This window comes from Balaenoptera musculus, chromosome 2 (assembly GCF_009873245.2).
Source record: "Balaenoptera musculus isolate JJ_BM4_2016_0621 chromosome 2, mBalMus1.pri.v3, whole genome shotgun sequence".
NCBI classification, from domain to species: domain Eukaryota; kingdom Metazoa; phylum Chordata; class Mammalia; order Artiodactyla; family Balaenopteridae; genus Balaenoptera; species Balaenoptera musculus.
In genome coordinates this window covers 101,393,201-101,419,128 of record NC_045786.1, presented here as the reverse complement: position 1 = coordinate 101,419,128, position 25,928 = coordinate 101,393,201, and the positions used below count along the sequence as shown (strand labels likewise).

At 45.8% G+C, this 25,928-nt stretch overlaps 1 protein-coding gene across 2 annotated transcripts; it reads left to right on the top strand.

Moving 5' to 3' along the window:
- The first annotated feature begins 857 nt into the window (after window positions 1-857).
- Window positions 858-22,447, top strand: C2H14orf93 (chromosome 2 C14orf93 homolog). Of its 2 annotated transcripts, XM_036841246.1 has the most exons (7): window positions 858-881; window positions 12,069-13,086; window positions 15,167-15,487; window positions 19,932-19,993; window positions 20,362-20,465; window positions 21,301-21,413; window positions 21,703-22,447. In XM_036841246.1, the coding sequence occupies exons 2-7, from the start codon at window positions 12,487-12,489 to the stop codon at window positions 22,120-22,122; spliced, it is 1,620 nt and encodes a 539-aa protein (XP_036697141.1). In that variant the 5' UTR covers window positions 858-881; window positions 12,069-12,486; the 3' UTR covers window positions 22,123-22,447. The 2 variants fall into 2 exon arrangements, with proteins under 2 accessions (XP_036697141.1, XP_036697144.1); XM_036841249.1 differs by lacking the exon at window positions 858-881 and having other exon boundaries at window positions 11,911-13,086.
- Window positions 22,448-25,928: the final 3,481 nt, after the last annotated feature.

Here is a 25,928-nt window from a genome sequence, read left to right as displayed (position 1 = left end):
GGAAGTGGTCTGTGTTGACTGAAATAGCTGAAGAGTGTTTCAAAACTGACTAGTCAGAGAAGAGGAGACACGCATTACTCCAGGCAGATGAAACCGCTTGAGCAAAGGAATAATACGGGAGTGAGGGCAGTGGGAAATAAGTACAAACAGAGGCCTGCGGCCAGATTATGAGTGGTTTAAAATCCAGGTACAAGCAACCAGGTCTTCATGCAGGAGGTAAAGGGGGACCATTGTAGGTTCTTGAGAATGTAGTGTTAGCCAAATAGAGAAAAAATTGGGGACGAAGTCTGAGCAAAAATCCTCGCCCAAAGTGTAAGACTACTTTGTCTTTCACCTGAAAGATGTCACGCAGTTGCATGAATGTTCATTTAAAGGTGGGAGGGTTAAGCAACAGACGTGACCCAGAGACGTTCCACCTGGAAATCATGAGCTCGGCCCACGCTCCGAGTGCTTGATGCTTAATCCCAAACTAGAATTTTACTGACTAGTTAACCAACTTTAGCAAATTGTCAGAAGGTGCTCGCTCACCGGTTTTTTATGCTGGTAACGAAGGCCTGGTTTTACTGAGGAACAAACATGGGAAAGGGTGAGAGGAGGGTGAGAAAGTGAAAGGAAGGGGAGAGAGGTGGGGAAGGGTATAGGTGCCAACCGGGCCGCCAGGGTCCGAGCGGAAGGGGGCCAGGGTCGGCGGTCGGGCGGCCCTTGGGGGCCCCCTGGGCCCGCGCCTCGGGCGCTGCGCGTGTGCTCGCGGGTTGGGCGCCCAGCGGCCGCCAGCGGCCAATCCGGGCAGGCGTCCGGGGAGGGGCGGGGCTTGCCGGCTCTGGCTCCGCGAGTCCTTCTTTTTGCACACACACGAATACAAAGAGCCATACGACCTTCGGGTATCCTTTTTCCATTTTTTTTCTCCTTAATCTTGTGTGTGTTTTCAAATTTTTTTTTAAAATAGAGATCTGTGGCAATGCTGGGGTGAGGAAACTGTTGCTAAGGGGAATGTGCGCTTTTCCCCATTTCTTTTTCTGTCTCTCTTCCTCTTTCTTCTTCCTGGTCAAGGTTTTAAATATACCAAGAAGTTGAGAAGCAGGATGGCCGTGTACAACTGTTTGCAGCCAAATTTATAGAGATTTTTTTTCTTTTTGCTATCACATTTTAAGAACTGGTAAATTTTTATGGTCAGGGGAATTTAAAAAATTTAGCCTCTTGGGAAGTGTAGGTTTCTTTTTTTAAGCGGGATGAAGGGATAATGTAAATTTCTGCCACAGGCAACGTCGAAGGAAGCGGAGATTTGAGACTCCCTCACAAAGCTGTTTGCGTGCGTTTTACACACCCTCCCCCAGAACCAAAACCAAGTGGCTTGAATGTGGCAATTGTCCAAGGCCAATAGGTTAAAAATGTTTGGATTTTATAATTGTGACACTCATTTCCCGGCGGGGGAGGGGGGTCAAAGCCCTTCTTACAGTGTGTCTTACACACATTTTTCATGAGAACACTGTGTGTGTGTGTTTCTTTAAGCAAATAATTTCGTAAAGATTTATCTTGGGGTTTTGTGCTTTGTGTATATGTACAGTATGTGTATATGTGCCATATCAGATTTTGTTTTCAAAAGCGATTGCCTTTGGTTTTTTGTGTGCAAAGTAGCCCCTAGGATGTAGATTTTTTTCTGTTGTGTTCCCAAATGTGATCTAGACAGGATTTCATGTGCAAATTAAAGCTTAGAAGAAATCCTATGCATAGAATTACTTAGGCATTTTCATTCCATGTGCATTTACTGTATTTTCTGCTCTTCTTCTAAAGTATCAGATTAGTGAATAATTAAATAATTGCCAAGGAATATGCAGTCCATGTGGCAAATGAGGGTAGGCAATTTATTAAGTCTGTGGTTTAAAGCCTTCTTTAGTGACTGTTTTGCCTAAGTGGTTTTGCTTTTTATTGTCTCACGTTCTTAAATGTACAGCTGTGTATATTTTGGCCTTTATGTGTGGTTTGGTTGGTGTGTTCAGAAGGGAAGTTCTCTCTTGGCTTTTTGACAAAATGGTCGTTGATAGGTTGGGATTTGTTTGAAAAGCTTCACAGCTGGCAAAATATCAGGAAAATAATCCAGTCAAGTCCAATTCTCAAAAACTGTTCATGGTGGTGGTGATGGGGGAGGCGCCAAGAGGAGGCAAAGGCAAATAATATATGGGAGGGATAAGAAATGCATTTTGGTTATCATGTCGGATTTTTAAAATGAAAAGCCTTCTCCCCATGCCACGGAGAGAAGTGTAAGAATTAGAGAACAACGGGCTCAGAACAGCACCTCCGGTTGCAGGAGACGTATTCTCACTTTATTCTGTTACAGAACCACTGTCTCCTATTAGGAGTCATACGGAAAATATTTATAGTCAAATCTCTATTGGCAGATTGGAGTGAAAGCATAGGAGGTATATGGGGTGATGAGGGAGAAACTGGAATGTCACAAGTGAAGTAGCGACCAGGAGATTAAAAAAGATCCACTGTAGAGTTCAAATTTCAGGACAACAAAACCTGTGTGATAATACAGTTCCATTCCCCACCTCGCGTCCCACTCAGTTTCAAGCAGTATTTAGGACACCTAACAACGGCGATTAAACTGTTTGTACAGGTCTTGACATTCACTATAATGAAAGTAGCCCGTGTGGGCTCTCTGCGTTTATCTGTATTGAGTGCATTTTTATTCCCTAACAATACAAGTCAGATCAGTCTCAAATGTGGATCATTCCACAAGTTTAGGCCTGCGTATCTTTGAAATCTAGTCAGTCTAGTGACCTTTGTAATGGCAGCAATGTTGGGAATTTTTAATGGAGTTTTGCTCTTAATCTTTTTCGCCTCACTGCAGGTCTTCACGTATACTTTTTACCTTCTCGGAAAACAGAGAGTTCTTCTAGAGCAGTATACACAGCCCAAGCCCCTGTCTTCCTATGCTATTTGATTTTTAGTAGGATTTTAGGCTCAGAGCCAATGTCCTTGCTTTGAATTTCTTTGTAAGAAACAAAATTCCTCCCACGAATATATCGTTGGCTTGGCCCTCCTACCAAAGCAAAGCTAAACTCGGTTGGTTTTGCTTGGGAATCCGCGGGGCCCCTCGAGATGAAAACTTCTTTGAAGTAAGGGCAGCTGCCACCTTGCTGAAAGATCTGCAGCTGAGGCCGGCAGGAACGAAAAGCCTTCTGCCACCAAACGTATGAGGCCGACTTGTGGCCACTGTACCTATAATCGTGTACACGCAGCTTTGTGAGCAGCAGAGAACAAAAGCGAGTAAACAAAAAAAAAAAGCAAGCTAAAGATGGCGTCTAACGGCTTTCAAAAAGCCTCGCAGTCGTGTCCCTCCCTGAAGAGGCCCCTCCCCTCCCTGGCTTGTTGAGTGATTGTGGATTGCGGCCAATAACGTCCCAGCCCTGCTCCGCCTCATCGTCCAACCGCCAATCACCGGGAGCCCGGAGACTGGCGGGGCGGGGCCTCCCTGCGTGCGCGCGCGCTGGCCGGGTACACGAGCCGCGCCTCGGTCGTCTCTGGCCGCCCGCGCGCCCTTCTTGGCGCCGCTCAGTCAGGTGGCGCGGCGCGCGGGGCACACGCGGTGGGACACGCTTGGGGCCGCCAAAGCGGGATCGCCGCGGGAACTCTCCCGCCATACTCCCCCCAAGCCCTTCGAGCTTTTTTGGCCACGTAGTCTACCCACGGTGACCCAGCGAGATCCCCGGCCGCGCCTCGGCCAATCTGCTGTCTGCGGCCTTCTGAGGAACACCCCTTTCCCAGGACACCCAGGGCACAGTCTACCGGGGGGCTCAGTGGCGGGTCGCCCTGTTCCTTGCGGCCTCGAGGGCGGAGCTCAGCTCTGTTCTCCCTTGCGCCGCTGTGTTCACCCTGCCTGTGGCTGAAACACACGCTCTCTTCGGAAATTGTTCTGCTGTCCCTCGTGCCCACTTTGTCATCTTTGACTAATATTTAATCAGCTAACATTTACCGAGGGCTCGCTGGGCACACGATACAGCTTTAGGAGCTAGTTTTTCATTTTTCAGTTTCTCCAGAAATGCAGGAAGAGTCATTTACGTCAGGCACATGGATATGAAAACCTTAAACCGGTAATTTTAATCTCACCAAGTTGCATTTTAGCACATGTAAAGAAAAAGGACAGTGCTATACTGGGTTAAAAACTCTGGTACTACTATACAAACATACTTGGAATTTTCGGATTACGTGGGATCCTTTTCTTAGGACCTCATTCTGCCCTCTGGGTCTACATCTTTTTTACCCCTAGAAACGAGGTCTTAGATTTTGTTTTTCTTGTAGATCCTTAGGTGGGTCAGTCTTTAAAAATGTAGAAAAATACTGTTTTTTGGTATTTACTTACCTACTCTTGTGTGATAAGGAGCTCATGTCTGATAGAAATAGGTTTTGAGAGGACCTTCTATCCGGTGAGCCATTTTGCACCTTCAAGTGGGGTAGAAGGGCTGACCGGCACAGCAGGAACTTTAAGTGGCCATTTTCCTTTTTTATTTCTTAAAATGAAGATTATGGTATCAATTGCTATGCTTTCAGTAATCACATTTAAGGAAGTCCATTGCTAGCATGACCCGGAATGAGTCAAGGGCCCATTATAAAAACATATATCATCTGAGTGATACCATATCCTACACACCTATTAAACAGTGGGAAAACTTTTATTTTTCATAGTTTGGAGGTGAACTCAGTCATGCAGAAAATTCAAACTCAGAATGGGTTGAAGCAAGCAGGGGAGCTGCCAAGGGTATGATATATTTAGTTCTAACAAAAATACATGTCTTGGGAGGAAAGGGATAGTTAAGATTATGGACAGTCTCACCCTGAGCTGTCTGTCTAAAGAAGATGAGTTTGCTTTCTTCTTTATCTAAATATTTATTTTAAAAAACACAAAATTTTTGAAAAGTACATTTTCTAGGCTCCTTTCACATGTATTAAAATTAGACCAATACAGAATGAACCCCAAACACACAGATTTTATGTCAACTTAAGTTTGACAGCTGCTGTCATTTTGTGTTGGCAACTCATCATAGGATTGAAGATCTTTTTCTTAACATTCAATTCTAAAAGTTGATAGCATTTTGCAAAAGGCATGTATGTTATTCAGTGGTGGTCAATCTTAGTTTATTCCTGTTTTTTCTTTCTTGAACAAGAATGCAAACTCTTGGTTTTAGAATAAATCAGCAATCTGAAGTTGCGAAAGTTGACAGTATTAATGTTTAATAATAATGGTATAGACACTGCCTGAATAATTTACTCCAGTTAACTGTTGCTTTGCCAGACATTCCATGGATTGCTTCATGGGCTATTATATTAAACAGTTATACATTTTGAGAGGTAAAATAAAGAGACCATAATAAAGTTTAGCTATGTTAATAATGTTGGCAGGGTTAAATGGGCTTTAGAACCTTAAAATAGTGATAGAAAAAAGCAAGAATGATTAATTATGGTAGGTCTGGAGTGTTAGACAAGAAGAATTTAGCAGGTTGTAGCAACAGATAATGCAGCACTATCTATAATAAAGTTCTTTTATCGGTTTGAATTATTCAGACTGAGAAAAGTCTGTAAAGTAAAAAGAGTGTCTCAATAGCATATATCTTTGTCTTGCTCTCTCCACATCAATGAATCTTGGCCCCTGAGTTCATCTTTTTCTTCTCTGCAGTCTCACGGAAAAGCTTGCTTTCCTTCCTTCTCACATTGCGCGAATCCTTGCTAGAAGAAAACTTAAATCCTTTCCTAATATGTTCATCCTTTCCTTTTTCACTGGCCTTTTTCTTTCTGCTTTTTAAACATACTGAGGCTCTAGTGCCCTTTCTGACTTCCTATTTCCTTCCTTTCATAACTAAACTCTAGAAAACTTGACTTCATGTCTTGCTTCCATTTTCTCTCCATCACGTTCTCTTTCGTCTACTGCATAGTATTACTTTCACTACAAAAAATACCTCTCTGGTCATTGCCAGTGACCGTCACAGACAAATAAAATGTATTTCCTTAATTTGCATCTTTTTTAACCATTCTGCTGCACTTGTCACAGTTGATTGGATCCACTTTTTTTTTTTATAAGATTGTTTTATTTATTTATTTTTTTATATATTTTTTTGGCTGTGTTGGGTCTTCGTTTCTGTGCGAGGGCTTTCTCTAGTTGTGGCAAGCGGGGGCCACTCCTCATCGTGGTGAGCTGGCCCCTCACCATCGCGGCCTCTCCCGTTGCGGGGCAGAGGCTCCAGACGCGCAGGCTCAGCAGCCGTGGCTCACGGGCCCAGTTGCTCCGTGGCACGTGGAATCTTCCCAGACCAGGGCTCGAACCCGTGTCCTCCGCATTGGCAGGCAGATTCCCAACCACTGCGCCACAAGGGAAGCCCCACTTTTTTTCTTTTTAATAAATTTACTTATTTATTTTTGGCTGCGTTGGGTCTTCGTTGCTGTGAGTGGGCTTTCTCTAGATGCGGTGAGCGGCGGCTACTCTTTGTTGTGGTGCACAGGCTTCTCATTTCTCATTGCAGTGGCTTCTCTTGTTGCGGAGCACAGGCTCCAGGTGCGCGGGCTTCAGTAGTTGCTGCACGCGGGCTCAGTAGTTGTGGCTCACGGGCTCTAGAGTGCGGGCTCAGTAGTTGTGGCTCACGGGCTCTAGAGTGCAGCCTCAGTAGTTGTGGTGCACAGGCTTAGTTGCTCTGTGGCAATGTGGGATCTTCCCAGACCAGGGCTCGAACCCTTGTTCCCTACGTTGGCAGGCGGATTCTTAACCACTGTGCCACCAGGGAAGTCCCTTGACACTCTACTTTGGCTTTCATAACACTCTTTTCCTCCCACCTTACTGACCATTCTTCTCTTTTAATGAAGCCTCTTGCAAGGATTGGCTTGAAGTGCTGTCCTTGGCCTTTGCCAAGGACTTTGTATTTACTCCTTGGAGAGCTCATTCATTCTCTGAGGTTCAAATATAACCTCCTGCTAAAGTTTCCAAATCTGCATTCCAGCTCTGACCTTCCTCTTGTTTTTGTTTTTCAGTCCTAGCCAGTTGCTTTCAGAACATTCCATTTAAAGATGCTGCCATCAGTTTGAAATTTAACATGTTGTATAAATACGCATCTTCTCAAACATGCTGGTGCCTCCTCTCAGCTTCCTCATTTCTATCATTCTGTCAGTGGTACCATCTTCTGACCCTCAGGTTTATAATCTTGAAGCTGTCTTTAACCAATCTCTATCCCCCACATTTATTAAGTTAAGAAATATGATCAGTCCTTCCTCCAGGATGTTGAACCTTCATATCCACAACGCTGATTCTCATCACTTCTCTCCAGGATTAAACGGTCTCCTAACCTCTAACTGTTCCACTTTAGTTATCTAAGACAGGGGTCAGCAAACTATAGCCTGTAATCTTAGGTCTGGCCTGCCACCTGTTTTTGTATGGCCCATGAGCTAAGAATGGCTTTTATATTTTTTAATGTAAATATTAAATGTAATTTGTGACATTTCTGTGTCCATAAATAAAGTTTTATTGGAACACAGCCATGCTCATGTTTATGTATTGCCCATGGCTGCTTTGTGCTACAGTGGCAGAGTTGAATAGTTGTGACAGAAACCACATGGCCTGCAAAGCCTAAGTTATTTACTATCTAGTCCTTTACAGAGAAAGGTTTGCGGACCCCTGCTCTAAGAGTTTCCTTAACTTGATTTTCAAAGTCCTCTGTCAGGTTTCTGTACCTTTTATATAAGCCCTTTTGCTCTGATCTCTCACATGTACCCTGTTAATTCTGTTATGTTTGTTTTTTTCCTCTCACTTATCTATCACGTCTTCTTACCACCCTCCCAGTTCATCCTATATCTTGCTCAAGGCTCAGTTGTAGGTTTTTCTTCAATAAGCCCCCTTCCACATGATTTCATTCTGTTGATCTTTCTATTATTTTGAACTAACTCCTCAAGATTTTTTTAGTCTGTACCATATTTTTAGGCGCGTGTATATTTTGACTCGTTCTTTAGACATTCTATTCTCACAGGCACTGTAAGCTCCTTGTGTGTAGGGACTTTGTCTTCCCTCCACTTGAGTACTTGGAGGTGGCAATCCATTTTGGTGACTCATCCTTTAGCATGGCCTTGCTTATAGAGAATTTTTAGAAACACATTTTTTTTTTTTGTTTTTAACTTGCTCATCTCTAATGGGGATATATGTAGCTAATGATATTAGTGTTTTGTTTTTAATAATTTATCCAGCATTTGAATTGGTGTCTGGTTAGTAAATATCATAATGTGAAATGTTCCTTTAATACCTGCCAACTCCAGTTTCCTCATGCTTTTTTTTTTTTTTTTTTTTTTAATTTATTTATTTATTTATTTTTGGCTGCGTTGGGTCTTTGTTGCTGCACACAGGCTTTCTCTAGTTGCGGCGAGTGGGGGCTACTCTTCGTTGCGGTGTGCAGGCTTCTCATTGTGGTGGCTTCTCTTGTTGTGGAGCACGGGCCTAGGTGTGTGGGCTTCAGTAGTTGTAGCACGCGGGCTCAGTAGTTGTGGCTCGCGGGCTTAGTTGCTCCGCAGCATGTGGGATCTTCCCGGACCAGGGCTCGAACCCGCGTCCCCTGCATTAGCAGGCGGGTTCTTAACCACTGCGCCACCAGGGAAGCCCTCCTCATGCTTTTATTTCAGTGTCTTAGAGCTTATGTGGCAGACTCTAGCAGGAGCCAGGGAAACTAAGTCAGCAGTAATATCCATAGGAACCCCAAAAGAGTTATTTGAATGCCCATTATGTTACATTGCACTGTACCAGGTTTTTGTAGACAGATTAATTCAAGAAAACACCTATTTGTTGCCCTGAATGTGACATTGTAAAATGGACATAGTTAGGTAATACACAAAGTCGAAAAGCAGAAAGAAATTGAGGGACAAAATTATAGAGCAGATAGTATCGTGATATTTTATGTCAACACAAATATGAAAATATATTTAGCATTAAAAACTAGCAGAGTTGAAATTATCCTTAGTCTAAACCAGGTCATGATGGTAAGTAAATTACAAATACTCTGTTTTCTCTATACCTTTCTAATTTGCATCACAAAAGGTTTTGTACTGATAAATGCGTCTTTGTAGACTTGAATTCATTTTTTCTTAGAAATGTGATATTAAATTTAGAGGGGAAACTCCCCAAATTCTATTTCAAGCCATTGTATTTTTTTTTTTTTTCAAGATTAGGACGTCAGGATGGATGTCCAGGATGGGAACACAAAAGGTTTCAGGAATCTAGCTGTTATGTGTGGAGGACTGACTGTGTGCCAGTATTCTGTAGGTGCCTTTATATATATTATATACAGTCTTCACAAAAACACTCAAAGTAGGCAGAGATGAGAACACTGGGGCTCAGAAAAGGGAATTATATGCCCAAGTTCACACAGCCCATTTTAGTGCTGTTTTGGGAAGATTACCTAAGAAAGACCATTTAAGGGGAGGGAGGGGCTCAAGGCAGGCACAACGCTGGCAGGGGTAAAGTCCTCCTGCAAGAAAGAGTGAGTTTTGGGGGCAAGAGCGTTGCAGTTGTCAATTTGATCCCAGGAAGTGTACCCACTCGGAGTCCCAACATGATGCATCTTCATTTCTTTTTTTTTTTAATTTTTAAAAATTGAAGTATAGTTAATGTAAATTATATGTTACAAATGTACAATATAGTGATACACAATTTTTAGAGGTTGCACTCCATTTATAGTTATTATAAAATATTGGCTACATTCCCTGTGTTGTACAGTATATCCTTGTAGTTTATTTTATACATTATTTATTTATTTATTAAAAAACAGTTTTTTTAACTGAAGTATAGTTGATGTACAGTATTATATAAGTGACAGGTCTTAATTTCTTGTTGTACAAATCCTGAACCCAAGTGGTATATTACTGTTTACATAATTTTCTTTTTCTCACAACATCCATGTTTCAGATTAAACTCTGCATGATGTTGGTTTTAAAAAAGTTAAAAACCCCGCTGGAGCATGTAGGACCTTATTTAGGAAAGAAAAGGATATATTAATGATTCATCCACAAATTGACCTGGGAATCGCTTAGTGCTTTCCTTTAACCTTTCGTTTTAATTTGGCTTTAACCTTTATTTTTTGTTGTTGTTGTTTTTGTTTGTTTGTTGTATTTATTTTTGGCGGCGTTGGGTCTTCGTTGCTGCGAGTAGGCTTTTCTCTAGTTGTGGAGAGCGGGGGCTACTCTTTGTTGCAGTGCATGGGCTTCTCATTGTGGTAGCTTCTCTTGTTGCAGAGCATGGGCTCTAGGCACGCGGGCTTCAGTAGTTGTGGCACGCAGGCTCAGTAGTTGTGGCGCACAGGCTTTGTTGCTCCGCGCCATGTGCAATCTTCCTGGACCAGGGCTCGAACCCTTGTCCCCTGCATCGGCTGGTGGATTCTTAACCACTGTGCCACCAGGGAAGTCCTAACCTTTAGTTTTTTAGGTTTAACTATGCCTTCCAGTGACTCTAGTGATAAAGAAGCAGTAAATGGATTTAAGTTCTTACAAGATGTGAATATCTAGCACAGAAAAGCATTTCTTCGATATAAAGGGTAGAAAAAGCAAATTAAAGACTATTCTTTAATAACCAAATGTAATTAAAATGCATTGTCAGATTTACATTTTAGTACCTCAGAGGCATTGATATTGCCTGTTTCTGAAATGAGATTGCTGACTCAAAACAAACAAACAAACAAACCAAATCTCGGAATGTGGAAAATTCTCCTAATCTCCTCCTCTCCTTTTAATTGTGATGTTATGATATAATTTACAGGGTAAGATAGAAATGTATCTCTTGAGGAAATTGTAAACACACTTAAGATTTTGTCACTTAGGGAGCTTCAGGCAGAAAGTTTCTTTTTTCTGTAATCAAGTGTCATTTAGAAAATGACAATATGAAGTTCCTTGGAGTGTTCTCGGTTGTACAAACCAACCCTCCCACGCTTTTTTTTTCCTCCTGAAGTAGCTTAGTTGCTTAACTACAGTGATTTAAAAGAGAGGCAGTTTGGCTTATCATTGATATTCTGGTCTCTCCTTTTGGGGGCTGGTTGTGTGGGTAGAGTGGCAGCATGTAGCTACTTAGACAATCCCATTCAGCTCTGCCTCTCCCTTAAGCAGCATGAGAAGTGGAGTTGAGGGGCCCCAGAAGTGATTTCTCTAGGCTTCCAGCTGGAGGATTCAGAACAGCTAGTTTCTATGGAAGAGGCTGTAGGCCCAGGTGTACAAAGTGTGAGAGTAGGGGGCTGTGCAGCCCTGGTTACTGCAGCTCAACTCTCCTATCCAGCTTTTCCTTTCATTTCCCTGCCCACCCCCAAAACATTAATGATATAATAGTGTGAAGTTGGCAACATGTTGGGGGCTGCATTGATTGGCCTTTTCCTTGTTTAGGAGTCTTACTCTGAATGCATCTGTATGCAAATTATAGAGACGGTAGAATCATGATTTTTTTTTTTTAATAATAATTTATTTATTTATTTATTTTTGGCTGTGTTGGGTCTTCGTTTCTGTGCGAGGGCTTTCTCCAGTTGCGGCGAGCGGGGGCCACTCTTCATCGCGGTGCGCGGGCCTCTCACTATCGCGGCCTCTCTTGTTGCGGAGCACAGGCTCCAGACGCACAGGCTCAGCAGTTGTGGCTCACGGGCCCAGCTGCTCCGCGGCATATGGGATCTTCCCAGACCAGGGCTCGAACACGTGTCCCCTGCATTGGCAGGCAGATTCTCAACCACTGCGCCACCATGGAAGCCCGAATCATGATTTTTTATGTCAACAAAAAGTGGTATCAGTTCAAACACACACACACTAAACTGAAAGTAGCCATAACTGGATTCTGCTGTCTTCCCCTTACCTTGAAAAAGATATATAAGTTCTCTGCATGTCTCTTCTCTGGCCCTGGGTTAACGTGTGTTTCCTAGAGCTGTTGTGTGGATGAGATTAACCTACATGAAGTGTTCTGAACTCCTTAAGGAATGATGTCAAAGCAGTAAAATGCAGTACTGTTTTTACAGGCAAGATAGAGAGACAGAGAAGACAGATCTACATTTTCTTCCTTAATATTCTGATCTTTCCAGATGCCCGTGGGTCCTTTTGAGTCCCATCTCTGTTCCTTAGCTTGGAGTGGTGGGGAATTCCATGCCTTCCACCCTCTGAAACTGTGTTCCTCCCGAAGGCCTTTGTAGGCCCACCCTTTTGGGAAGGGGTGAGTGTGACCCCCAGTGTGCTGAGCTAGGGCAGCACAGGATCTGCACAGAGAAGAAGGCCCTCTGCTCCACAGCCCGAGGAGAGACAGCCATGGACTGTGTGCGCCTTCAGGGCTAGCCCACTCCTCCTTCACAGAACCCAGCCCCGGGGGCCCAGGCTGCTCCGACCACCCTCCATGAAAAAGGAGAGTGAATCCAAAGAGGCCAGAGCTTCGTGCGGTCCGGTCGACTGGGGACGCTTTTGGAGCAGTCCAGCAGCGTGAGCACGGGCCTTCCTGCCTCTGCCACCATGTCCTTCAGCGCTACCATTCTCTTCTCCCCTCCCAGTGGCGGCGAGGCCAGATGCTGCTGCTGTGCCTGTAAGAGTGAGACCAGCGGGGGCAGCACAGGCTGTCAGGGCGGGAACCCTCCTCCCAGCACCCCGATCACGGTCACCGGACACGGCCTGGCCGTCCAGAGTTCAGAGCAGCTCCTGCATATTATCTACCAGCGGGTGGATAAGGCCGTGGGTCTGGCTGAGGCTGCGCTGGGTCTCGCCAGGGCCAACAACGAATTGTTAAAACGTCTCCAGGAGGAAGTGGGTGAGCTGAGGCAAGGGAAGGTGCCCGTCCCCGATGAAGACAGCGAGAGCCGGGCTCACGGCTCCCCGCCCGAGGAGCCCGGGCCCCTCAAGGAGAGCCCCGGAGAGGCAGACAGGGCCGTGCCGGCCGGGGAAGAGGAGTGTGACAGCGTGGGCAGCGGCGTGCAGGTGGTGATCGAGGAGCTGCGGCAGCTGGGAGCGGCCTCAGCTGGGGGGCCTGGGCCCTTGGGCTTCCCGGCCGCTCAGAGAGACGTACGGCTCCCGGGATGTGCCCTGGCTGCAGGCGAGGGGCCTCCGATGCTCGACCCCGTGAGTACGCAGCGCAGGACACTAGCGGGGCTGCGCTTCTGTGCTCTTCCCGGCCTCTTTCTCTTCTCTTCTCTCCGTCCTTCAGCCTTTCTTTCGGTTGTGTCTGTGACAAAACAGCACGGTACCCAGTTTCCTTTGCCGGCAGGGAGAGTCAGCCCTCCTGGTTTTTGTTTTTGGGTTTTTTTTTTTTTTTTTTTGGTACCGTGGCCTCTCCGGCAGAAGGTCATTTTCTGGCGTGAGTGGTGTCGGGGCAGTGGTACTGCCCTCCCTCTCTGTCGCTCTGCATGGCACCTTCTCCACAGCTGCCTTGGCTGCTCCGTGGGTTCTGCCTCTCCTGGCGAGGATGCCTGCTGAGCACAGACGGCGCATTCATATTTGATCACGGGCCCTCCGCTTGCCAAGAGGAATTCAGGACTAGGAGAGAGTTGGGGATGTGAGGAGAGAGAGGCAGAGGCGGGGAGAGAGAGAGAAGGGAAAGTGGGAGGGAGAGGACAAAGATAATAGCTGACAGGTGTAGAGAGGGAAGGAGGCAGGCGGAAATGAAGGGAAGGAGAAAAAGTGGAAAACAAGAGCAGAGGAGAAAGGTGAATCTAAATGGAAGGAGAATTGATGCAAGAGAGAGAAAATGAGGTAAGGTGGGAGGGAGGTAGAGGAGAGGAAATAAAAATGAGGAACAGAAATGAGAGTTGAGAGTCAACAGTAAGGGGATAATAACATGTAGGGAGAAAGAGGGAAGCGAGCGGGCCTATTTTGTGAGCAGGAAAAGACAAAGAAGTACACTGTGCTATTTCAGCTTCTTTACTGCTCAGGGCCATATGAGCAGGAAAATCCTGGCTGAGGAGAGTAAAAACTGCAGAAGTAGTTTCACACATGGAAGTATGGAAAGGAGATGGAGCAACTCTAGAGATCTCAGAGATGGGAAACTAACAGATGTGTTGCCACTTGAGAGACAGTGGGAGGTCTGTCAGCTCTCCTCCACCCTCTCCTCCAGAGCGTCCTCCCTCTGCACTGTCTCTTTTCCTCCTCCCCGCCACGACGAGGCCAGACACCCAGGAAAGTGTAGAGCAGCAGAACACACAGGGTTGATGGGAGGGATGAGACTCCCAGCCCATCTGCTGGATCTGAGGAATGTGACCAGTTGTGTCACACTGCAACTGGTCACTGCTCCCCCGAGGCCTAGCCACGTGCGTGGGTGATGGCCCCGCGGCTCGCCCCAGTCTGTGCCCCGCCAGGGACTGTCCTTGGTTTGGGACTGTTGGAGCAGGAGCTGGGAAGGTGGGAGGAGGCAAGGAGGTACCAGGCCAGGCAGTGCCCTGAGCTGTGGTTCTTTCTGGCAGGGAAGGCTTCCAAGCCGACAGGATGGAATTAGATTTCACAGCACAGAAAGCAGCTCACAGGTCTATAAATCTCAGCCTCCTCCCCCACTTCTTTCTGTGTTTTTTTTCCCCCACTTTCACTGTTTTGTTTTCTTGGCTGCAAAAATCCCCCTCCTTTCTTCTTTCCTCTCTCTCTCTCTCTCCCCCTTCCTCCCTCGTTCCTTCCCCTACCCTGTATGTCCTTGAGTGAGGAGGGCACAGGCAGGCAAGCAGGTGTCAGGGCAGTGACAGTCGGATGTGGCCAGGGCAGGATCAAGGTGAGGGCACACACTGGCCCCGCAAAGGGAAAAGGGCGGGGTCGGGGAGGCAGTGCTAGCTAGCCTCTCTAGAGATTTCTGACTTTATATCTCCCTCCTTTGCTCCCATATTTCTCCTTTTTATTGATATTTTATTTTCTCGCTCCTTCTCTTGCTTGGTTTTCCTTTCTTGTCATCACTTCCTCCCTCAACTCCTTTCAGGCAAAACACTTACCTAGCTACATTTCCTATACTCAAGCACAAAGCATAAATGACTACTCACAAAGCATCAGAAACATGCCTTCTCTGTATAATCAGTCCTATGGTAATGACCCAACATGAGAGGCCCTGTACCCACAGAAATATTTGCCCACACTCCCTGTTCATTATACTTGGCCAATGAATGATGGTTGATCAGGTTCCCGTAAGCCTGGCTGGCTAATAAGCTATTCTTTTTTATGTTCTTAGCTGGTGGATGATTATGTGGCCTCTGAGGGTGCAGTGCAGCGGGTGCTGGCCCCTGCTTATGCCAAGCAGCTTTCACCAGCCACACAACTGGCGATCCAGCAGACAACCTCAGAGACAGGGCCGGAAAGTGGAACCAAGCTGCCACCGCCCCGCCCCGAGGACATGCTTAGTGCTGCTGCTGCCCTGGAAGGTGCTTTGGAAGAATCAGGCCCTGGGGGAACTGGGGAGCTGAGACACTCTCTAGGATTTACTGCTTCCCCATGCAGGACCAGAGGGAGTGGGCAGAAGAACTCCAGGCGCAAGCGGGATCTGGTCCTCTCTGTGAGTGAGCTCAATTTCTACACATTTTTCTTCAGTCTGGAGAGATAAGTGAAGAGGGAAATGTGGGTTGATTTTAAACGTCCCATATCGAATGAATGGTATCCTGAAGCCTGCTGGAGTGGGAGGGGCAAGAAGGAGACTGACTCTTCCCTAGCCCAGGGACAGGCAGCCCCTCTGCTATCAGTGGAACTTCTTTAGGTTTTTCCAGATAGATTGATATCTTCCATTTAAAGATAAGGGAATTATATCATATATATAATTATATAATTATATCTCCTGGTGATCTCATAATCCTGATGGGGAGATCCTTAAGGGGTTAAGCAGATTGACTGCAGCAGAGTAGCACTGGAAACTGCCTGCAAATTACCAGTGTTCAGGATAAGTAGCAAGGGTCCCCTTGGGCAGAAAGGCCAAGGTGTCCTGAGGTGGTCCCATACCCCAAAGATGCAGAGGGCCACTAGACACTCAGCTCAGGTATAAAAGGTTTGGAGATTCTAGTGATTCTCAGAGCACTTGGCAGGGAAGGTACTGATATGATCCAGTTCTGCCTGAAAACTTGCAGTGGCTCGGAGCCCTAGGAACGTCACTAAACATCCTACAGTGTACAGGATGTCTCCCCCAACACCCCCATTATCCAGCCTAAAATGTCAATAGTGCCGAGGTTGAGAAACCCTGTTTTAGGGTGACCGCAGACCTTTGGATCAGCTCTGTCACCCAAAACATCTTTCTGATAACTATGGGGATGTTCTTTAGCCATATCGTGTTCCCACTGACGGTAATGGGCCTCCATTCTCTGGATAATGGCTGATGAGGTAACTTGAGGGTTCTGGTTAGGAGTGGAGGTCACCACTGACATCCAGCAAAATCTCCTCATAGTACAGAACTCATTTCTCCTTGTTACAGTCTTAGTAAAGATTGAAAACAGCTGACTACCATTTATACCTCCTTTATTCATATTACTTCTTTCTTTTTCTAAGAGATCCTACTCTTACTCTGCCTTTCATTTGATTTGTTTTTACATTGACAGATTCTTTTTTTTTTTTTCCCTTCCAGAAGACACAATTCATAATCAGTATCAACTGGTTTCTAACCTTCATTTCAAATTTTGGTTATGTTCAGTGACATGTCACTTATCAAGAACAGGGAATAGGGGGACTTTCCTGGTGGTCCAGTGGCTAAGACTCCGTGCTCCCAAAGCAAGGGGCCTGGGTTCGATCCCTGGTCAGGGAACTAGATCCCACATGCTGCAACTAAGAGTTTGCATGCCGCAACTAAAAAAAAAAAAAAAAGATCCTGCATGCCACAACTAAAGATCCCGCATGCCGCATGAAGATCCCGTGTGCCGCAGCTAAGACCAGGTGCAGCCAAATAAATAATATTAAAAGAAAAAAAAAAAAAAGAACAAGGACTAGGTTTAGTTGCTCTGTCATGGATTTCTGGCCCAAGAGGGCACTGTTGTTGCCAGTGATAGAAATGGAGGCTTATACCTAGAAGTACATTTCAAGGGATTTCCCAAAAATTCATAGTGCTTAAATTGTGAATAAATGTGTGATAGTTAAAATTTGCATAAAATCAGGACTTTTGATCAGTCCCATTCCTCTAGTGCCTACTGCCTCCAGCGAGAGGTCTAGTGATGAGGCCTGGCTTCTTCCTGCCCTTTGGAGAGCTCAGCATTGGACCTTCTGGGAGGACAGCATTCTCAGTCATCCTGCTCTGTGTTATAGTGCTTGAAGAGGAGCGAGAGGACCAGTCAGGGAGTCTTGCTGCCCGTCACAGAGAAAGATATAAAACGTTCTTGTGTTAGTCTGTGGGTTTAGAGGGAGAGGGATAGTTGCAGATCTTCACTGTTCCAACCTTTAGCTCTGGGAAGGAATGAGAGAGGCATCTCTCCAATCTGATGAAGCTGCTGTGGGTTGCTGCTAGGGATCCAAAAGAACCAAATCGGAATCTTAATTCCTTGGACTGCTGCAGATCCCAGCCACCCATTGGGGAAATTATTCATTTTTAGCTCACTCAGGAGGTAGGTGAGCCAGCAGCCTTTACAGTCTTAATGCTTATTATTGTCTAGAGTATTTTCCCTTTCCACTTCAAGCTTGGTTGGATTTTTATCAGCTGATCTCTTCCAAGCCACTTGAATTGGAAGCTATGCAACTCCCCCACCCTACTTTTTTCTCTTTTCTTTTTTTCTGCAACTCTTTCAAATTCTTTCTGAAGCATTTACCCATCTTTTGTGATTTTTCAAGTTTGGACTACTAAGAGGTAAAATAACTATATCAAATATGAAGCTAGTACAACAGTCTTTTTTACAGAGTGGAGACCCTAGCCATAAAGAGTTAACAGTAATTTCCTAAGTTGATATGGTCAGTCAGCCATAGGGGTAGGAGTGTAAATTGGGCATTTTTTAATATGAAGCTGAAATCCTGAGATCAGCATCCCATCAGTTTGGGACTGGGTAATTTCCATTGACTGAAGGACCTTGGGCTGAAAATATAATGAGAAACAACAAAACTAAATTTAATAGGAAGAAATGTAAAATCCTACATTAAAGTTTAAAAAAAAAAAAAGGGCTTCCCTGGTAGCGCAGTGGTTGAGAGTCTGCCTGCCAGTGCAGGGGACACGAGTTCGAGCCCTGGTCTGGGAAGATCCCACATGCCATGAGCAGCTGGGCCCGTGAACCACAATTACTGAGCCTGCGCATCTGGAGCCTGTGCTCCGCAACAGGAGAGGCCGCGATAGTGAGAGGCCCGCGCACCGCGATGAAGAGTGGCCCCTGCTTGCCGCAACTGGAGAGAGCCCTCGCACAGAAACGAAGACCCAACACAGCCATAAATAAATAAACAAATAAATAAAATTTTAAAAAACACAAAAAACAGTTGCAGAATGGTGGAGACAGTAATCCATGTGAAAAATGGACTTGAGTTGACTACAAGCTCACTATGAATGAGCCCTGTGACACTGAGAGTAGGGATGGGCTTGCTAAGAGAGGTACAGCATCTTGAGTTTCATTCCTAGAAGTATAGAGTTCTACTTGGGGAAGTAATGCTCCCTTTGGCCAGACCTCAACAGATGAGTTAGATTCAGTTCCAGGTGCCATGTTTTAAGAGGGACACTGGCAAACCAGAGAGGCACATAGTTTCATGAGGAGTCTGTCTGACAACTATGTCATGAGGAATGGTTGAAGGACTTGGTGTTTAGACGGGATAAGAAAAGACTTGGGGAGTACATGGAAGCTGTCTTCAAATACTTCAGGTGCTGTTAGGGCAAAACTGGGGTCAGATTTTGGAGCATCTAAGGCAAATTTTTTTAAAAATTTGTTTATTTATTTATTTTTGGCTGCACTGGCTCTTGGTTGCTGTGCGCGGGCTTTCTCTAGTTGCAATGAGCTTGGGCTACTCTTCATTGCGGTGCATGGTCTTCTCATTGCAGTGGCTTCTCGTTGCGGAGCACGGGCTCTAGGCGCACGGGCTTCAGTAGTTGTGGCACGTGGGCTCAGTAGTTGTGGCTCGCAGGCTCTAGAGCGCAGGCTCAGTAGTTATGGCGCTTGGGCTTAGTTGCTCCGCGGCATGTGGGATCTTCCTGGACCAGAGCTCCAACCCGTGTCCCCTGCATTGGCAGGTGGATTCTTAACCACTGCGCCACCAGGGAAGCCCCTGAGGCAAAATTTTTTAACAATTAGAGATGTTCAATAGTAGCTGAGTCAAAAACTAGTGAGAACCCATCATTAAAGGAGTATAAGCAAAGGTAGCAACTTCCCTGGTGGCACAGTGGTTAAGAATCCGCCTGCCAATGAAGGGGACATGGGTTCGATCCCTGGTCCGGGAAGATCCCACATGCTGCAGAGCACCTAAGCCCATGCGCCACAACTACTGAGCCTGCGCTCTGCAGCCCGCGTGCTACAACTACTGAAGCCCGCACGCCTAGAGCCCGTGCTCCGCAACAAGAGAAGTCACCGCAATGAGAAGCCCGTGCACCACAACAAAGAGTAGCCCCCGCTCACTGCAGCTAGAGAAAGCTCGCGTGCAGCAACGAAGACCCAACACAGCCAAAAATAAATAAATAAAATTAAAATTAAAAAAAAAAGAAATGTCCACTTGCAGTAGCCCTGATGTATATTTGCTCTCTCCTTGCTATTAGGAGTATGTTTGTGGAAGTGTTTGAAACCCTCTACTGTAGTGATCATATTCCCTGGGAGCAGAAGTAAGACCAGGGGTAATCCTGGAGACTCCACACAAATTAAATGAAAAGGAAAGAAAGGGAGGGTTCATTAGAAATACTAACTTGGATCGGCTCTATGGCTAAGAAAGGACATCAACAGAAATGGTACCTAGACTATGGGCAGCATTCAGGCAGAGAACCCCATAGGGACAGTGCCTAGGGACCAGAGGAGGGTTTCATCATATTTGCTCCTGGCTTGATTCTGTGTTTGTTTGTTTGTTTCCCCTAGAAATTGGTCCACAATGTGCATAACCACATCACCAATGACAAGAGATTCAATGGGTCTGAAAGGTACGATCCTCTTGAGGGAAAAGATCATAAGGAACTTTGCCAAGGAGAGGGAAATAGAGGGGGCTGCTCCAGTATAACAGTGAGGCTAAGGCTTCCATCTCACCATTGCCCCTTGTATACTGTCTTAGGCCATGGAGGACTTTGCCACGAAGTTGATTAGTGCTGGGAATCTCTGTCTAGCTTTTAAAATGATGACGAGGGACTTCCCTGACGATCCAGTGGTTAAAACTCTACCCTCCCACTACAGGGGGCACGGGTTCCATCCCTGGTTGGGGAACTAAGATCCCACAAGCCACGTGGTGCAGCCAAAAAATAAATAAATAAAATAAAATGCTGACTGCCTTATTCACTCTCTTCTCTTGTGGTAGCATCAAGTCCTCTTGGAATATTTCAGTAGTGAAGTTCCTTCTGGAAAAGCTCAAGCAGGAGCTGGTAACCAGTCCCCACAATTACACTGACAAGGAGCTGAAAGGTAAGAAAAACTAAGTTAACTCCCGTCCCATCCTTTCTTCATCCCCTGTTCCTGGCCAGAGGAGAAGAGGCATATGGAGATGATTTAGGTGGTTTTGAAAATAGAGGACTTAAAAAAATTGGTTTTGGTTATTCTTTTCACCCACAATATACACAGGATTGTCTCTAATTGCCTTTTTATTCCCCTACTCAGTCTGAAATGAAAATGGGAGAAGGAAAGGGCCAGAACACCATCATGCATGACACTTACATGCAGAGCCTGAATCTAGGGTGTTATGAAAAGGAGGTCAGAATCCAGCCCTGCCCTTTTGTCCCTAAATATTATGTCCTGGGTTTTCTACTTTCCTTGCTCTTCTGTTATTTGTCTGTAGCACTAAGAAAGCTTCTGCTGAAAAAGTACTTGTAATCTGCTGCCAGCTGAGTAGAATGGGGGTAGGTTTAACTGGGAGTGGGGGAAGGGAGTTACAGAAGCATTGGAGTTGTATTTTTTTTTTTTTAATATCTTTATTGGAGTATAATTGCTTTACAATGGTGTGTTAGTTTCTGCTGTATAACAAAGTGAATCAGCTATACATATACATATGTTCCCATATCTCTTCCCTCTTGCGTCTCCCTCCCTCCCTGGAGTTGTCTTTTTATAGTGGGAGGAGTTCCTGTTGGAGACGGAGAGGGGCAGAGGGAGCTAAACCAGAGAGGAATGAATAGATGCTGATGGACATACCCAGAAAGCCCATCGTCTAAACAGTGGTTCACCCCTCTCCCATCCAGTAGTATTAGGGCAAAAAAAAGGGCTGAGGACCCTGCTTTTTGCTGCCTGCCTTCTCCCTCCCCACCAGGAGCCTGTGTAGCCTACTTCCTTACTAAGAGGCGTGAGTACCGCAACTCCCTGAACCCCTTTAAAGGCCTAAAAGAAAAAGAGGAGAAGAAACTTCGAAGTCGCAGATATCGGGTAGGTTTCTAGTCTTTCCTTTCAAGATGCTAAACTCTAAACTCTAATAAATAAGTCACAGTGGGAAGGGCCAGGGGACGTGGCATCTGAGAAAAGAGTTGAGATCCAGGAATGGAGCAGAGGAGGAGGAGGAAGGGAGCCAGTTCTAAGATCTGACTTGGGTTCTCTTGAGAACTTGGTTCTCTCAGGCACAGATTTTACACAGCCTCCCTTCCACCCAAACCCTTTCCCCAAACCTAATGCATGGTTTGTTGCTCTTCCTAATCTCTGTCCTGGGCTCCTACCTTAGCTTTTTGCCAACCGATCCAGCATCATGAGGCATTTTGGCCCTGAGGACCAACGCCTGTGGAAGGATGTGACAGAGGAGCTGATGTCAGATGAAGAGGACAGCCTTAACGAGCCAGGTGTCTGGGTAGCCCGGCCTCCCCGTTTCCGGGCCCAGCGCCTCACGCAGCTCTGCTACCACCTGGATGCCAACTCTAAGCATGGCACCAAAGCCAACCGTGTGTACGGACCTCCCTCAGACCGCTTACCTTCTGCTGAGGCCCAGCTCCTTCCACCAGAACTTTACAATCCTAATTTCCAAGAGGAGGAGGATGAGGGAGGTGATGAGAATGGACCTGTCTCCCCATCTTTTGACCAACCCCACAAAACCTGCTGTCCTGACTTGAACTCGTTCATTGAAATCAAGGTGGAAAAGGATGAGTGAAATCTATAAACCAAGAATAACTCTGGCATCCGCCTCTTCCCATGTCCTCAAAATGGGTGGCCACAGGGCTTCCCAGAATAACGAGATGTCTTCTGCAGTCTGAGAAAGCAAATCTGCCTCTCTTCTCAACACAGTCTCCACTGGAAGTGGAAGCTGGCAGCTCTGGTGGGATAAAAGGACTTATCTCCAAGGGGGAAAAACTCCCCCTGCTGTGAACGACAGGCCAGAAAATGCTTATTCCTAAGCATAACAGTGCCTCGGAGGAGCCTGGGATGAGACAAGGAGGAGGATGGGTCCAAGAAACAGGAGGCCTTCTTGACGTATGCCCTGGTCTCTGAGTTGTTTTTTCTTCTGGTTTCACTCAAAGCTCTAGGGAAGCGGCGCTTGGTTATACCTTCTACTTCTTCCCCTGACTGCTGGTCTTGCTCTGCAGTGGAAGCAGCACAGGACCAGGCCAGGGTAATACTGCCACCTGGTGGACAGTTTCAGTCATGGGCTTCATTCTTCTGAGCAGAACACAGGCTCCATCCGTATTTGGGGATTGGGATCTAGATGTAATAGCTATTGTTTATTGAATTATATAAGGAAGATTTTATTATTCCCATTGTACACATGAGGAAGTTAAGGCTTAAAGAGTTCCCCTGTCTCACCAGTAGCTGCTTTCCCACCGTGTGACCAAGCAGTATACGTGGCTTGGTAGCTATTTCTTAGTCCTGTCAGCCAAGCTGTATTTTGAGGAAGGTGAGTGTGTGTGTGTATGTGTGTGTGCGCACACAAGCACACATGCAGAATATATATACACACACAAAATTTGTGCCTTTTTGGATGGATTGAGAAGTAAACATGGCTTTCTCGTCACTCAGTCAATCATACAACAAATATTGATTGCTTACTAGGTGTCAGGTACTGTGCTAGGTGCTATGGATAAACTGTTGAACAGGTTAGATACTGATCAGAAGTTTTATTGTCTAGTCAGGAAGCCAGGCATTTAAGTAGGCAATGAAATGAACTGTGATAAGTGTGATGATGGGGGAAGGTAGCTACCATGGCTATGTACCACAGGGGTAACTAACTTACTCTGGCGGTCTGAAAAGTCTTCGCGGAGAGTGTTTAAACTGATGCTTGAAAGACGGGGAGGGGGAGAAGTTAACCAGGAGGGAAGGGGAAGCCAAGAGAGCGTTCCAAACCTAGGGAATAGCAAGTACAAAAGTCCAGAGGCAAGAGAGAGCACAGACAAGGTGCAGTTCTACTGCAGAACCATTTGGGGAAGGGATGTTGCTGAGAGAAGAGGCTGGAGAGATAGACAGACTCTGTAAAATACCTTAAAGAGTATAGACTTAGTTAAAGGACAGTGAGAAATCGCTGACAGGTTTTAAACAGGGAAATAAGATGATCAGTTTTGTGTTTTTGAAGAATAACTTGACCTCAGGGTTCAAGATGGATGAGAGGGAGAAAGCCTTGGCAGGGAGACTTTTGCAGTGGTCCAGGAGAGAAAAGATGATGGCCTGATATATATAGATATATATATAGATATATAGATATATATATATATATATAGATATATATATATATATATATGTAGTGGTGATGATGAGGGAAGGACAGATTTGAAAGATATTTTGGAAGCAGAATTGATAGGACTTGCTGATAGGACTTGCTTGGATTTGAGGTTAAGGGAGGAGGACATAGGGTTGATGTTCAGGTTTCTGGCTTAAGTAGCTAAGTGGTTAATGATGCCATTTACTCAGGAAATGCTGGAGGAGCCAGTTTTGGGAGGCAGGGAAGGTGAGGTCAGGGTGTTGTGTGCCTTTGAGACAACCAAGTGGAGATGCTATTCGTCAGCTGAGTTTTTAAGTCCAAGAATGTCTGGGCTAGAAATATGGATTTGGGAGTCACCTGTGTACACAGAGGCTAATTAAGGTCCTGGGAATGGAGAATAGGGCCTGTGGAGCTCCCAGCTCCAGTTCAGACTATGGAGTGGCTACCCAGAGGGCGTGAGCACTACTGGAGCATGCGCTGTCAGTGCACCACACCCCCTTCACTTTCGTCTCCTTCCTGTTAATCCCCTGAAAACACAGGTTGTTGATCCCAACTGTGCCCATTGCTGCCACTACCAACTCCTGGATGCGCCTCCTTTAACAGCATCTCAACTTTTCAGAAGATTTACTCTCCCACTTTAACCCCAAAGGAGCAAAGTTCCCAAATATTAGAGGATGTAAGTAATTGGAAGGAAGAATCCGAGTTCTCCTTCCCCATGTGGAAACAGGAAAGGAGGGAGAACATTATGGTTGATTCTGAAGACATAGCTCACAGCAGGTTCTGGATGCAACCTGATAGCTCCCCTTGGTTACTAATGCTTTCAGTCCTCCCTGCTTCCAATCTGAGAGTAAACTCTCCTCTGGATCAGGGAAAAGCTGTAGGCCTGACCTGGGAAACAGAGAGGTTGATTCTCAGGAGAGATGAGGTCAGGGAGACAATGCAGCTAGGACAGAGAAGCCAAATAGTTTGTGCCAAATTAATTTCCCCAAAGATATTAACCTCCTTTCCTCCCCCATTCCCTAAGGCTACACTAAATTATAAAGGTGTTCAAAATGTTGAGATGAAAATAATATGCATGATTTGTTTGCGTATAATTTTCATACGAATTTACTATCTAAATACAAAGGAGTCATTTCTTTCTCCATTCCCCTCTCCCCCGCCATGTGCTAGTCTGGGCAAAATCAGTTGGCTGATATTTAATTAGGCATGTTCAGCTTCAGCCATGGCTTCCTCTTTTCCTTATTCTTGATCCTTCTAGCATGGCCACGATCAGCCTCTTTTCCTTTTCCACCTTGATCATTTTCACTTGCTATCTCCTCTAAATGACATTTTCTTTTTCTCCCTTTTAAGTTAGTACTTATTCTTTATCACCAACTACTGTGGGCCAACCAAGGGCGAGGCGTTCGCTAGCTCTAAAACCGGGCCTTCTATCCCCAGTCACCTGAAATATTTGCTAAAAATCTCATTTCCCAACACCAGGGGGTGTCTATCTATCCCTCTATCTGTCCTACCCTGAAGGTAAAGATTAGTCCCAAGCCTTTTCCTCTCTCCTTTTATATACACACTAAAGCTCCCTCCCTCCCATTACAGAGTTTTGGGTTCAGAAAGTTGTCTTTTTATTGCAGCTTATCTGTTTGTCTCTCATTCTCTCTGGACCTGAACAAATTTGTCTTTCTCTTGGTCTGTTCAGCCTTCCGTCTCCGCACCACCCACGATCCCCTTTGGTCCGGCTCTCCTTTCTTTCCATACCTGTCTTCCACCACCTCTCTATAAGGGCTTCCTCGCCTTTCTGGGCTCTTATGCGTCTCTGAACCTCTTTATGTATCTACCTTTCTTCTCTCTCCCTGTCTCACTACTTCTGTATCAGTCCCTTCTCATCTCTCCCACAGTCCCCACACTAGAAACAAAGTCACGGTGTTTGCGCACAACATGCCTCGCGTCGCCCCGTTCTGGACCGCGACATTCCACCGTGCCCCTCCGCGCATTCCAACTGCAAACAAAGAGTTCCCCTCCCCCTCCCCCACTTTTTCATGTCCCAATTCTTGACTGATGTAGTACCAACTGTCCCAACTGCCCCTCGCCCTCCTTTCGCCTCCAGTCGGCGGATCTCCAGCTCCAGGACACTTAGCACCAACACCCGCCCCCCCTTCCCGACGCACCAGATTCCTGCGCCGACACCCCCGTTCGTCTCGCACACGGCGCTCCGCCCCTCCAGGAAAGTAGATCCGGCCAGGCAGACAAAAGTTTGGGAGAGAAGTTGAGTCGGT

Coding starts and splice junctions, on each gene's coding strand:
- C2H14orf93 (XM_036841246.1), top strand. CDS start 12,487: ATGTCCTTCAGCGCTACCATTCTCTTCTCCCCTCCCAGTGGCGGCGAG. Junction 13,087..15,166: donor GGCCTCCGATGCTCGACCCC/GTGAGTACGCAG, acceptor TTATGTTCTTAG/CTGGTGGATGATTATGTGGC. Junction 15,488..19,931: donor AGCGGGATCTGGTCCTCTCT/GTGAGTGAGCTC, acceptor TGTTTCCCCTAG/AAATTGGTCCACAATGTGCA.